Source organism: Odocoileus virginianus, chromosome 2 (assembly GCF_023699985.2).
Source record: "Odocoileus virginianus isolate 20LAN1187 ecotype Illinois chromosome 2, Ovbor_1.2, whole genome shotgun sequence".
In the NCBI taxonomy this organism is placed as follows: Eukaryota; Metazoa; Chordata; class Mammalia; order Artiodactyla; family Cervidae; genus Odocoileus; species Odocoileus virginianus.
In genome coordinates this window covers 92,491,821-92,506,504 of record NC_069675.1, presented here as the reverse complement: position 1 = coordinate 92,506,504, position 14,684 = coordinate 92,491,821, and the positions used below count along the sequence as shown (strand labels likewise).

At 49.9% G+C, this 14,684-nt stretch overlaps 1 protein-coding gene across 5 annotated transcripts in view; it reads right to left on the bottom strand.

Annotated features, from left to right (window-relative positions):
• MVB12B (multivesicular body subunit 12B) overlaps nt 1-14,684 on the bottom strand; it is a 190,577-nt gene that overhangs the window by 77,882 nt on the left and 98,011 nt on the right. For all 5 annotated transcript variants that reach the window (XM_070453017.1, XM_070453027.1, XM_070453021.1 and 2 more), the window contains exon 7: nt 2,763-2,857. In XM_070453017.1, coding sequence (XP_070309118.1) covers nt 2,763-2,857 — 95 coding nt within the window. The remainder of the gene's footprint in view (nt 1-2,762; nt 2,858-14,684) is intronic.

The window sequence follows — 14,684 nt, the reverse complement described above, 5'->3', positions numbered from 1 at the left end:
ACAGAGGCTGTAGAAGTTCCTTACCCCAATTCTGTGGGCAGGAGAGAGCTACCCATGGGCTGGATGGTGGAGAATAGTTGGCACGCATCGCTGATGGGATGTGTGGTACCCCAAATGACTGGGCAGATATGAATGTACAGCGAGACAGCATGGCTGAACACAGGAGGACCTTGCGGAGATGGGCTGGGCTGCTCAGAGGTGGTGGCCCCAGGTGCTGGAGGGCTCAAATAGCATTTAGGATGATCGCCTCCCTGAGATGTCATAAAGGGTATTTCTGGGCAAGGTAGACATGGGCTAAAAGCTTTTCTTCCTCCCTCCCTTCCTCTCAGTGTTTCAGGAGCACCTCTGTGTGCCGGGGACAGAGCTACACATGGTCCGCACCAGACCTGCCCAGCAGTGTCACTCCACTGCAGGCAGGACACAGATGAACTGTCTCAGTGAAAGTATAGAGGGGAGATCGTAACAGTACGCCCTTGGGAAAATACGCAAAAGTAAATATTACTTTAATAACCTCATGTACAAATGAAACGTGGGCTGCTTTTCAAATTTCTAATTACCTTGTTTGGAAATCTACTTATCTTAAGAAGGGACTGCAAATGAAGGGAGCGGTAATCAAGTGTTTTCAGGAAAGAGCCAGAGCAGACCAGGAGTTTGAACCAAAGGCTCAGGGCCTGAGGTCTGCAGCGAACGTGTGCAGGGCTGGTTTGGAAGGAGAACAGCGTGGTGGCTCAATCCATTACCAGCAGGGCCCCAGCCATCATGGCAGCAGGCACCGGGCACGGGCTGGGCCTGGGGCACCCGTTACCATGACTGTTTCTGGAATAAACCTTTGAAACCCTAACTTCGCAATACCAAACTGAGACGTGCCATTCGGTGCCAAACACTGTTGGAACGGGGGGTGACAGGGGGGAGGGTGTCTCTGCTTCCCCCTAGCCAGATCGGCTCGCAGGCAGGCTGCTGGTGGGCGGGCAGGCGGGCAGGCTTCCCAGCTGCACCACGGTTGCCCAGTGCTGAGCTTGCAGGCCTTACGGAGCCAGCGGGCCCTGCGGGGCATGCCTGGCAGCCTCACAATGAAGCAATCCTGGACCCTGGCGGAGCAATTTGGGGCCTGCAGCCGCTGAGGAGGCCCGAGCTGCCTGCTGCTGTGGGTTGCGGCCTAAACTACCTCTGTTTGGAAGATAAAATCCAATTGACTGCCACTTACATAAATGTAACAGGAAGTTCCTGAATGGTTTCCCCTGTGTCTTGAGGCTGTTACCCCGGTACTGCTAAACTAACAGCTGAAATGAACCCAGACAACACCTCATCAAAGCTGCGGGGCGAGGAAGCAGTGGTCCAGGGGCAGACAGGAACATTCCTGCCAAACCAGAGATTTCACTCCGTGGGCCCTTCTCTGCAGAAATGTCAACAGCTGGGGAAGCCATCAGAGCGCCCAGGTGAGGTGGGGGCAGCCAGACCCTGTGGCTGGAAAAAGATTTGCAAGCTGGAGCGGGGAAAAGGCATCTGCTTTGGTTGAGCCGCCTATATGTGCATTCAGAGCGGGATTTCACCCCGCTGGATTTCACAGGCCTGTTTTGCACCACTCTGCCACTAAGCATCTGGGGAAATAGTCAGCTTTTCTACAAAATAGGTCATCTTTCCACACTTGTTATGCTCCTTGTCGCCTCTGCTGAAATAGCCAGAGCACAGAAGAAATTCTCCCTGGAGACGCTGCTCTCAGACAACACGTGCCTGCTCCCCTTGGGGACTCGGCTGCTGGCATGGGGCCAGGACGAGGGCTGTGGGGACCTCCGTGTCACTCCCCTTTCCCGGCAGGAGTGCCACCCAGAAATGGAACAACTGGCCTTTGCTTATCCTTCCAAACCTATTAGGGAGCGATCATAACAAGAAAAACTAATACTGACACGAATTATACCATTGTTCTAGTTCATCTATTTAGTACCCTGAAGTTGCAATTTTTAGAAAAAAAGATTACCTTTCAAATAACCGGTTCATTATGGTACATGAATGAATGCCATGTTCCTGTGTTCAAAATGTCACTCACCATTAGGGGCATGCTCTGGTAAGTGGCACCAATGTGCCATTTCCCCCGATACACCAAGGCCCCCGACTGGAGGCCCCCGTATAATCGGAGTCAAGTTCGTGGGTTTCCTCAACTCTTAGCAAGTCACCTGCACTGCCTGCCACCTAATGAATCTCAATTCCGTAATAAGGCTTTGTAAGTTTTTCCCTCTCTGGGTGAAGGTGAAAAAGAAAACTGGGACTGATGAAGTTCCTGCCAAGGTAACACTATCCATTTCAAGGTCGAGTTCGGAAATCACAGACTCATATGACAAAGGTGGGGGTGGTGGGTTGGGGGGAGGCCGCCTGTGTACCCTCTGGTCGCAAACCTGGTCTTGAGAAATGAGAGGTGAGGACAGACGTGGACAGGAGGGCAGGCGGCAATGGGCCTTGGGTCTGCACGGTCCCCGGTCCCTGTGGGGAACCTGGCTTGGACCTGGCAGGTGAACAATGTGGTCACTATTCTCCAGAAACCTCCCTTCAAGCTTGCGAAACCCACACACTGTTTTTCATCATTAGTTTCAAAACATGCTGAGGATCTGGCCCGTCACTACGTGCTGCGGCGACACGGAGGAAAGGGGAGGCCTGGGCCCTGCGGGGAGCAGGCCCCTTGCAGGGGGAGAGCGACCAGCGAGATGCACAGCGGCGGGCGGTGCCCGGGACACAGAGGTGCTCGCTGGCCCTTGGTGGGGCCCACCTACCTGAGATGGCATAGAGATTGGAGTGCTGGTATTCATAGTCAGCCCGAGTGCTGTTCCTGCCTCGGAAGGTAGCGGGGAGCGTGAGAGAGATGTGCCTGAGGAGGACAGAGGAGAAAAAAGGAGGTTACTGGGAGCATGGTGCAGTCCCCGAGGCTCAGAAAGCACAGGCGCCACCATCAGCCCACAGCACACAGCACAGCAGGCCTCCGTCTACCCAAGCAGCTCGAGATCCCCAAGGAGTTGAGAAGGTTCTGGACATCGGCAGCTACCTTTTCCCTACGGGGAAGGACATCCAGGAGGAAGAAAGGGTTTCCCAAGCCTTACGTGATGTCTCAGGTGCCTGGAGGAGGTGGGTGACTTAACCCTGATCTCTGCTCACTGGGCAAAGCACGCCAAGGGGACCAGGATGCTCAGCTCTGAACACAAGCCTCAGTTTGTCCCGTCGTCTTGGTCCCGTTATCCACCCAGTGGCTTCCATGCCTGTCCCGGGAAGCACTTGGTGAAGGAAGATGTTAGGGGTTATTACCAGGTGAGCCCAGGAAACGAGGCCCACTGAGAATCAGAATAGCATGCTCCTCTGAACTGCTGTGAGCGGCACACGTCCCCCTCAGGTGGGAGCACACAGCAGATGCTCAGAAAGCACCATCAATTGACCCAGTGCGTCTTTTATGGCGCAGGTGTTGGCCATTAAGGCTCACAATGCCCAGAGCCTGAGTGTGTCCTCGTTCAAAGCACATAATCCATTTGGTGTGATCAGCTGCCTTTTAATGAATGCTGAGAAGACAAGACAACGATAATAGGAAAGACACTTAAAACCAACAGGTCTGCGGGACACAGACCTTCACCCCTTCATGGTACGACTGGGGCCAGTCTGAAGTTGCTCAGCGGCTTGAGCTCCAGGCACATAGTAGTTCCCCAAACAGGAGAGACTGGGACGGAGGGTACAGATCAAATAAAGGAAGCTGACGTTCCACACGCGGCCCTTTTTATACAACAAACACATAGTCTTCTAGAACAGCTCTGGGAGGCAGGCTCTCTGGGTGGGGCCTGTTCCCACAGGTCCAGGAGGAGAGCCACGGGCTGTAAGTGAGGTGGCTGAACTGTGGGGTGAGCCCTGATGGTGAACACCGGTGCCATTGGGCCGGCCGCTGGAGCAGGCGGTGGGGCCTTGCTGGGTGCGGGGGGACCAGTGACACATCACGTGAGGGGAGTGTCCACAGGGCACTGGGATGTGTGTGCTGTAAACTTGCACTGCCGACTCCTTCCTGATGAAAGGGGGACACAGAGGCGAGCTCTTCCCACAAGGAGCTCCAGGCTACAGGGGACAGAGGGGCTGGAACAAACTGGGGTGCACCAGGAAATGTGCTCCAAGGAGGATAAAATCTGTGCACTCAGCCTGAAAGCGGGGGCACAGGGCTTCCGGTGACAGCCCCTCCGAGTTGGATGTGGGTTACAGGAGACAGGACCTAACCTACGTACAGGCAGTCAGGGGGCCACTTTGCTGCAGGGCTAGAGTGGGAAACAAAGCCACAGCCAGACTGGAAAGGGTGCCAGAAGCCACACTATGGGCTTTGGGATCTATCTGCTTGGATGAAGCTTCTCGAACTCTATTCTGCCCACCGGAGCACAGAGGCAGTACTCGAGACACCTGGGAGCTCGCTAACAACAGACTCAGCTCCCCAACCTGGGGAGTCTGCTCAGAGGCCTGAGGCAGGGTAGGGGGTGGAGCCCAGAAATCCCTGGAACCAGGCCAGCAGTGACTCTGAGGATGGGCTGCTTTGGGAACCCTGGGAGGGGAAGGAGAGCTGCAGAGGGTTGAAGCAGGTGATCGATGCCTCCGACCGCAGCACTCAGTCAGCAGAGCTGAGCAAACAGAAGAATAAATTACTGACTGTGGTTGTGGTTGAGCAGAGCTAAAACAATGACAGGCAGCCCTGTGGAGAGGGTCGGCCGGCCCTGAGTGGGGGCCTCGGGGTCTGCAGATCCCCAGGTTCTCTCCTGGCTCTGCATACCAGCCCTGCAAGGAGGAACCCAGCCTGGTGTAGAGTGAAAACGTGGGGACCTGGGTGGAATATCTTTAAGCATTTCAAGATGGCAATAGCAGAGCCTTGAACCCAGAGTGGGGTCCTCCAGAACGGGGGCCTGTGTGATGCACTGGCTGCACACTTGTGGTGTGCCCCACGTGCCAGCGCTGCACCCACTGTACCCCGAGGGCTTTTCCAGGAGCCGGGGAAGAACTGAGCTTCAGCACTGCCATGCCCTGAGACCGCTGAGCCCCGAAAGCCCTAAGAAGGTATGCCCCACCTAACTAAGGACACAAAATGCTGGCACAGTACGGCAGCACTCCAGCAGGCTTGCAGAGGAGGCAGGTGTTGGCGGAACCTCAGACGACAGGCCGACCTGGGTGACAGCATGTAGGGGGAGCCTCCTCTTTGGCTGAGAAGACAGAGCAAGATCAGCTAGACAGCTGTCAGAGATGGCCAAGGGAGCCCTGGCCCAGTCAACCCAGACCTGGGGAGGGGGGACTCAGGGTGGCAGAACACACGGGGCCCTGCTTTTGCAGAGCTCCCCCACTGCAGATGGTGACCGCAGCCATGAAATTAAAAGACGCTTACTCCTTGGAAGGAAAGTTATGACCAACCTAGACAGCATATTAAAAAGCAGAGACATTACTTTGACAACAAAGGTCGTCTCGTCAAGGCTATGGTTTTTCCAGTAGTCATGTTATGGACGTGAGAGTTGGGCTATAAAGAAAGCTGAGCGCCAAAGAATGGATGCTTTTGAACTGTGGTATTGGAGAAGACTCTTGAGAGTCCCTTGGACTGCAAGGAGATCCAACCAGTCCATCCTAAAGGAAATCAGTCCTGAATATTCATTGGAAGGACTGATGTTGAAGCTGAAACTCCAATGCCTTGGCCACCTGATGTGAAGAGCTGACTCGTTTGAAAAGACCGTGATGCTGGGAAAGATTGAAGGCAAGAGGAGAAGGGGACGACAGAGGATGAGATGGTTGGAAGGCATCACTGACTCAATGGACATGAGTTTGAGTAAACTGCAGGAGTTGGTGATGGACAGGGAGGCCTGGCATGCTGCAGTCTACAGGGTTGCAAAGAGTCAGACATGACTGAGCGACTGGACTGAACTGAACCCTGTAGGAGGAGACAGGAACAGGTCCACCAGGTTATAGGAGCCGTGGCTGATGTGGCGTGAACAGGAAGACTCTCCGGGCTCCCCCAGGAAGTGCTGTTCCCCCTGGGAGCTGGGGATGGTGGGCAAGGAGGGGCTCTGGGGTAACTCCTAAGCAGCAGGAGGTGTGGCCGGTGGAGGGGGGGAGCTTGGAAGGAGGTGGGCTGGCTAGGGCCTGAAGGCCTGGGGGACGGTGGGGGACTCGGCTGGAGACAGCACTTTAGGGTCACTGCACGCAGGTCCTTGTACAAGTTCTACCTTTATCCTGAAGGGTTTTTTTAAGCTGAACAACTTTAAAAGATTACCTCCCTGTGGGAAAGTGATGTACTGAGATGTACTGTAGACGGGAAAATGGGGATGATCATGGAACTGCAAGCAGTTAGGCAGCACCTACTGTGTGCAGACTCAGTGCTTCCCACCCAAATCTCCTGCTGTGATCCTCTAAACGGACAGTTCCAGGGGGATTCTATGACCCATGGAACTTAAGAAGCGTAGATCAGAGAACCAAGCTGCCTGGCTCCACAGCTGCCCCATCATCCACGAGGACGTCCCCGTCCAAACCTTCCTGCCTTTCGACGGCATCAGGTCTTGCCTGGCTGACCGCACCCTGCAGACCGCATCTCCCTTCCCCTCTGCTCGCACCCTGGGACCTGGTTCTCTTCCTCCCTCGCAGCTGGCCCCGGCTGGCTCCTCCTCCACTTTGTGGGCTGCTGTTGGCAAGGGTTCTGGTATAGCTCTCTTCTCGCTCCACACACTTTCCCTGGGCAGCCTGACCGCCACCTGTGCCCTGGTCTGAGCCATCCTCACACACTAGTCCCCTCTCCAGACACTCCTGTCACTCCTGCCTCCACCAGGAAGCGTGAAAGTCTTGTGATTCTCTGGGTCCACCTTAGCCTGATCCTTCATCCACTCTGCTCCCTCCTCCTACGGTCTCCACCTGCTCCTCACCTCCTCTCCAAACTCCTGTTGGTCCTTCGAGACTCCATCTGAGCATCCTCGTTTGATAAAAGCCCTTCCTGGGCTCGTCCCGGGCAGGAATGGGTGCCTGTATGTCCTCTCTCACCTCAAGGGCAGGGCCAACTCTCATCAAGTTGGTACCCCATTTTCTAGGACAGGTTCTTCCCCAGGGCAGACGATCACTGAACAATTAAGAGTGCTGAACCGACTCCACTAAAACCCCTGTGTCTTTTTGGACAGGAACTGCTGCTGCCTCCGCTATTGCATTTCTGCCTGTGGGCTTGCTCAGTTAGACTCAGGGGTCTCTAGGAGACCCAATACACCACACACCCCACTCCCCATCACTACAGAGGAAAACAAGTCAGACGTAAGAAGTCAGTGATGGCAGTGACCAGGAATTCACAAGGGAAAAAAAGGAAAGAAAAGGTTCTGATCACTATACGACAGACAGACAGACAACGTGGGGCTGATGCAGTTAGGTGGGAAATTCCAAGAGAATTCAAGTCACAGGCCTGATTCTTTTAGAGGCTAATTGCTCAACAGGAATCTGTCCAACTGAAGCCAAGTCACCAAAAGCTTCAGCTCTGGTGGCTGATGGGGTGGGGGGGTGTAGAGCAGCAGGAAGACCCCCGGCCAGAGAGGGCTGAAGGGAGGGGACCCCACACAACAAACAGCTGCTTTGGCATCATCACTTCTCTGGTTACTGGACATGGGGAGGAAGGGACATGGGGACAGGAGGCACATCAGGGTCTCCTGTTAATGAGAGTGGACAGTTCGGGCTGAGGGGACAGGGCACCCGAGGTTTAAATTGAATGAAGGGGGAGTGACCCAGGGGCTTGGTGTCAGATCAGCCTGGAAGTGAGGATGGGCAGGACTGGCCCAGTGGTCAGCTGAACCTCAGAGCGCAACATGTCTTAACTCCTCTGTGTCTGGTGGGCGCCCACCTGCCAGGCACTGGGTTGGGTTCCTCCATGGACATCACCTGCCAGATCCTCTCAGCAAGCTTTTTAGGTAGAAACAATCACTTATAGGCCCTCCAAGGCAAAGCCGACAGAGAGGGAGCTAGAATTTACGACAAGGTCCACGAGTCCCCTGGGGGTCACCATCAGCATCTCAGAGTCACCCTGATGGACCATCTTTACCATCCGTACACAGGCTGAGATCATTCAACCAGGAAACTGGGGTCCACCTGGGAAAGCGATGGTGCCAGGGACCCAACCTCTATGCCACTTACTAGCTCAGTGACCCTGACGACTGGTCACAGTCAGTCTAACCCAGTAACAAGGGAAGAGCTACATACAGACGTGGACAACCAAGGGCCCAACCATCTCCCTGGAAAGGCAGAGCAGGTGTGCTGGTGAAGACTACCTACCCGGATGTCCAGCCGACACAGGTTCAAATCCCAGCGCCAGCAGCAGGAGCTGGGTGCCCTTCAGCATGGGCGGGCTGCCCCCCAGTGCACAGACGCAGGCAGAGCCAACAGCACAGAACCAGGATGCACTGAGCACAGGGGAGCACAACTTCTATCTTGATTCTTCCCCTTCCTGCTTCCCTGGCATTAAGTCCCACTCATGAGGGCCTCGGGACTCCCCTGGTGGCTCAGAGGGAAAAGAATCTGCCTGCAGTACGGGAGACCTGGGTTCCACCCCTGGATGGGAAGATCCCCTGGAGAAGGACATGGCTACCCACTCCAGTATTCTGGCCTGGAGTATCCCATGGATAGAGGAATCTGAGGGGCTACAGTCCACGGGGTCGCAAAGAGTCAGATACGACTGAGCGGCTATCACTGTCACGAGGGCCTCAGTAAAGGACTATGACAGTGTATTTGTACCTTCCCCCTGCACTAGAAGGAAAGCTGAGCCCCGCTCTGCCCATGGTTGCCAGGCCCTGCCAGTTCTCCAGGCCCATCCCTCCTCTCTGCCCTGGTCTTGGTGGTGGTCCCGGCACTCACATCCTGCAGCCTCACCCGCTGCCTTTGGTCCTCCCCTCCCCACTCTCATTCCTGCTTTGGGGCTTTGCACTTGCTGTTTCCTCCTGTATGAGGCCCTGCTGGGGAAGCCCCCCACTCCCGCCTCCACTTGTGGCTCTCCCCTCATCACCTCCCTCTTTCTGCACAGCCCTTCCAGCTCTGTAGGATTGCTGATTTGCTTATATGCCACCAGAACATGATCTCAGTGGCGCTTTCTACCACATCCTCAGTGTCTACAACAGTGGCTGGCACACAGCGGGCATTTAAAAAAGCATCAGGGAGAACCCGACAAGATCACCCAATGCTGCTGAAAGAATGAATGAATCTAACTCTGACCTGCAATTTGAGATCACTGGGGAGGGCTTCCCACTCGTCTTTTCAACCCTGGGGCTAGGTTGGTTAACAATTTGGAAAATGTGACTATTTCTGATTCATGAATATTTTTATGCAAACAAGAATTATATTCATCATGGCACTGCTTATAAAGCTGAAAAACTTGAGTTAAATTAGAGATCAAATAGGGGACTACTTAAAAAATTATTGTACAGCCAACTGATAAAATGTTTTAGTTACTTGAAATATTTTAGAAGACTAATAGCCTGGGCCCATGCCCATTACCATAGCCATCTACTGAGAAAAAAAATATAAAACCCTTATTTTTACACTTGGAATTGTAATCAGTTAACCCAACACTCTTTGGCTTATTTTCCATAACCTGATTGTCTAATGAGATTGAAGTAATGCCCAACTTATGACACTGGGGGTTACTGGAGGAGGAAAGAAAGAAAGAAAGGAAAGGAAAGAAGAAAAGAAAGAAAGAAAGAGCCAGACACTTCAATAGATCATGGCACTAAACGCTCAGGTGAACACGAAGCTGGCTGGGGTGCCCGTGGACCCCAGTTTCACTTGGCATCATTTCAACGTTGTTGATCACTCTGTGATCCCTCCAGACCACTCTGTGTTGATCTAGAGGATTATATTTTTTATTTTAAGTGCATTCATAAAGATTACCAGCAGACCAAAGAGAAGTAAACCCTAGAACAAATGGCTCTGTCTCGGGGGGCACCTATCATCCCCAGCAGTTTGGCACAGGGTACTGACCATTAGAGGCCAAGAATTTCTGCCTCTTGACTCAAATGATGGATCATGATTCCAAAAATCTGTTCAGTCACTGGAGAATTCCAACTAGAACAGCCCCTGAATCCTAGGGGAGCTTTACTAAGCTCTCCGCCCCTGCCCCTGCCCCTGGGACAGCCCAGAGGAGACTGGGCGCACCCCGAGAGCCATCATGTCCATCTTCAGGGGCCCTGGATGTTCTGTAACAAATAGGTGAGTATCGCACGTGCTGCTGACAACAGCTCCTGCTAAATAGAGGCTGAGAGAAATTTCATTTTTCTCCCCCAAGTCAGTCTTTGGCACCTTATTCAATTAACATGGCCACTAACCCGCAGACAGCTCCATATAAAAGCCCTTCAGTTATAGAATACATTTTATTATGTGACAATAGTTGCCAGTACGATTTATTTCCTTTGATGGGATTCTGCTTTTTCCTTGTTAATTTAAATCTGTATTTTCTCGTGCTGATTCCAGGTCTGTGTGAATTTTTAAAATGTTGCTATTAATCTTCTGAACCCAGTGGCCACATGTAATGAAGATGGCCCTGCCCAGGCAGCCACGATGCCCGCTCTCCGCTCAGACCATCAGAGGGCGGCACCGAGGGGCTGGAGGCTGCTGGAATGGCAGAGGTGGCCCCGTGGTTAGAGATGGATGTTACTTTTATGTCCCAGCCCTGACACGCACCCTTGCAACCAACGCACTCTGTGGTGTTAAAATCACAACTGCCATTGTTTTCTGCTGCGTTTTAAACTAAGACTGCCTTCCAACAGCAGTTTTCTGAGTGTGCTCTGGGGATCTCAAGAGGCTCCTCAGACTCTGGGAGTCCATCGGGTCACCGCTACTTTCATAATAATATGACATCACTGGTCTTTTCCCCTCACTCATCCTACAAAGTGAAAGTGAAGTTGCTCAGTTGAGTCCGACTCTTTGTGACTCCATGGACTGTAGCCTACCAGGCTTCTCCATCCATGGGACTTTCCAGGCAAGAGTACCAGAGTGGGTTGCCATTTCCTTTTCCATCCTCACAAGTAGGCAGAAAAAACTTACAGAAGCTGTGTGATTCATGAGGCTATCTTCACTCTGATGTTTGCATAGGTAGTCTCATGTTTTACATTTTTCTGAATTTTAATTTTTATAAGGTAAAGATAGACAAGGCTTCTCTGGTGACTCAGTGGTAAAGAATCTGCCTGCAATGCAGGAGATGCAGGTTCGATCTCTGGGTTGGGAAGATCCCCTGGAGAAGGAAATGGCAACCCACTCCAGTATTCTTGCCTGGAGAATCCCATAGACAGAGGAGCCTGGTGGATTACAGTGCATCAAGTTGCAAAAGAGTCAGACATGACATAGCAACTAAATAATGATAACAATAAATATAGATAAATATAACCTACATAAACAAAACTTAGTCTTAATTCTTAACTTGTTTTTCCCCAGCAAGAAGGAATCCTCAGTTTTTAAGACCTTGGGACTTCTTTGGCAGTCCAATGGTTAAGACTTCACCTTCCAGTGCAGGGGGTGCAGATCTGATCCCTCATCGGGGAGCCAAGATTCCACATGCCTCAAGACCAAAAAAAAAAAAAAAACACCAAAACCCCAGAACATAAAGAACAGAAGCAATATTGTAACAAGTTCAATAAGCTTTAAAAATGGTCCACATCAAAACAAACAAAAGTCCTAGACCAAAAGGTTTGAAAACTACTAATAGGGGATAATGTGTTAACCTTAACTCTACAGAAGACTCAACATCCAGCCAGTCGGGCGGAGGCAGAGGTCTGGTTGTACAACCTCTGGATCAGAATGTTCCCCAGACCTAAGCCTCCTGAGTCAGAATGACAGGCTACTCTAGATTTTTAAACAGCATTTCCCCCAGTGGACGTAAGTTTGAGCAAACTCTGGGAGAGAGAGGGACAGGGAAGCCTGGCGTGCTGCATCCATAGGGTCGCAAAGAGCTGGACACAACTGAGTGACTGAACAACAATAACAATCTCCTCCACAACGAGAAATACCATTTGCTCACTCACTTTCACTGGTATAAAGAACTGTTAGTTGAAAGTACTTAATGAAAAAAAAAATTCAAACTAGGAGGATAAAATGATACATGTCTTAAAAACACACCAGGACTACATGACTTGTAGGGCCAGTGATAGCTCCAGCTAGCCTCCAGTCACCAAGGATCTACAAAAGCTAACGAGAATAGAGAAAAGTAATGAAGATTCGCAAGATGAATCATTCAAATCATGAGTGCCCAGGAGAGATGAGGGGAGGGAATGAGGCACGCACACAGCCTGTCCTTTGGCCAATACCCAGTCTACAAACACATCTCCTTGTGAGGGCCTGTAAAAAAAAAAGTGTCACATAGCCAGAGAAAAAGAACATTACCCTCTGGGAAAAAAGTTTACTGTAGGATGCAGAAAAAGCTATCTGCATTAGAAATAATAAAGAAATAAAACCCCTGAAAACTAAATCAGCAGCATCATGGATAAATCCCCACTCCCCTTGAGTGTCCAGAATGCAGAGAAAGAAAGAAAACAAAGATGATCATGATGAGGAAAATATGATAAATATGGAGAACAAAGACCAACCTGAACATTCTAGGTGTTAGAAAGAAATCAGGACAACTAAAAGTGACACCGCCTCCCCCCCCAAAAAAAGTTGAGCGCTTGCCTGATTAAAATCCAACCAACCAACAATCAACAAAATATGGAAGTCAACAGGGCTGCCAACATTCCAAGCAAAATCAATACAGAGACTCAGAGCTAAATAAATCCCGATTTCAAGACTTAGTGTAAAGCTACAGTAATCAAGACAGTGTGGTACTGGCATAAACATAGACATATAGAGCAATAGAGCAGATGGGGAGTCCAAAAACAGACCTACACATACATGACCAATGGATTTTCAACAAAGGTGCCAAGACAATTCAGTGGGGAAATAGAAATCTTTTTAGCAAATGGTGCTGGAACAACTGGATAGCCACATGCAAAGAAAAAAAAAAAAAGAAACCTTGACACTTACCTCACACCACACACATACATAAAAAAACCCAAGAGATTCACAGAACCATTCCAGAAAAGAGGAAGGTGTAAATTATTAAGTCCAGGCCCAGGATTTGATACTTTTTATTTAAATGCATCTCGACTGGCCAGGTGTAGAGTGGCCTCTTGTCAAAGAAAAATCAGGAGAAAATCTTTGTGAACTTAGGTTTGGCAAAGACTTCTTACACAGGACACAAAAAAGCACAAACTATTTTCAGTTGATATACAGGACTCCACCAATACTTAAAACTCTTGTTATTCAGAAGGTGCTATTACAGAAATTGAAAGGCTAGCTAAGGACCTAAAGAACATATCTGTGAACACACATCTGACTTATAACTAGGATATATGCAGAACTCTTACAGCCTAATAGAAGACTAATAAGCCAGTTCTAAAAAGACCATATGATTTAAACAGACATTTCACTAAAGAAAAGTACACAAATGGTTAATTAGTACATGAAAAAATATTCAGCATCACTAGTGATGAAACCACAATGAGACGTTACTACACATCTTTTAGAACAACAAAAATTAAACAGACCAACAATATCAATTGCAGACAAAGATAAGGAGCAATTAGAACGCCTATGCACTGTTAGTAGGAATGTAAAATGGTACAACCACCTCAGAAAACTGTCTGCAGTTTCTTAAAAACTTCAACATACCCTTGGTACAAGACAGCCATTACATGGATAGATTTTCACTCAAGAGAAGCAAAAGCATATATCTTTACAAAGATGCCAATACACATGTACTGGGCAGCTTTATATGTAAAAGTGAAAAGCTAAGAACAAGCCAAATGTCCAGGAACAAGTGACTGGATAAACATGTTGTGGCCCAGCCATACGATGGATACTACTCAGCAGTCAAAAAGGAACTAGTGATACCTGTAAGATGGATAATCTAAGGATGATGATGCGAAGTAAAATAAGAAAGACAAAAAAGAATCCACATGGTATGATTCCACTTGTATAAAATTCTAGAAAATGCAAATTAATCTATAGGGTTAGAAAGAAGATCTGTTGCTGGCTGAGGAGAGAGGATATATTACAAAGGGGCACAGAGAAACTTTTGGGGGTGGTGGATACATTCACGATCCTGATTTTGGTGATGGTGTCACAGGTGTATACCTACCTATGTCAAAGCTCATCAAGTTATACTTTAAATATGTGCACTCTATTGTGCACCTAGTATATTTCAGCAAAGCTGAAAACACTTTCCTGATCTTAGGAAAAAAAGACCTAGATAAAGAAGCCAATGGGGTTCACAGTATTCCGGAAAGGGCAGTAAACAGAGACCCACGATGAATCCCAGCAAACACTGATGGTGACCTCACACCTTTCCTGTTACACGACATGCTGAAGGCTAGGGAGCCACAGAGTTAGGAAGGGAAAGAATGCTGAACAGATGAAACATTTCTGAATCCCAGGTTGTCTTTTATATGTGAACATGACAACAAAGAAGATCATGTCCCTTTCCCTGAAAGAAATACATTAAAACATGCTGCAGGTGATTCAAAATTAAAACCGAAGAATGGGGAAGCAACGGGACAAAAAGACCAGTGTCTATTCTCTCCCTCTGGAAACCTCGCCCGAGGAAGCAATCTGAAACATGAGAGATGACTTACTTAAGATAAAAACAGTAAAGTAACGTTCAC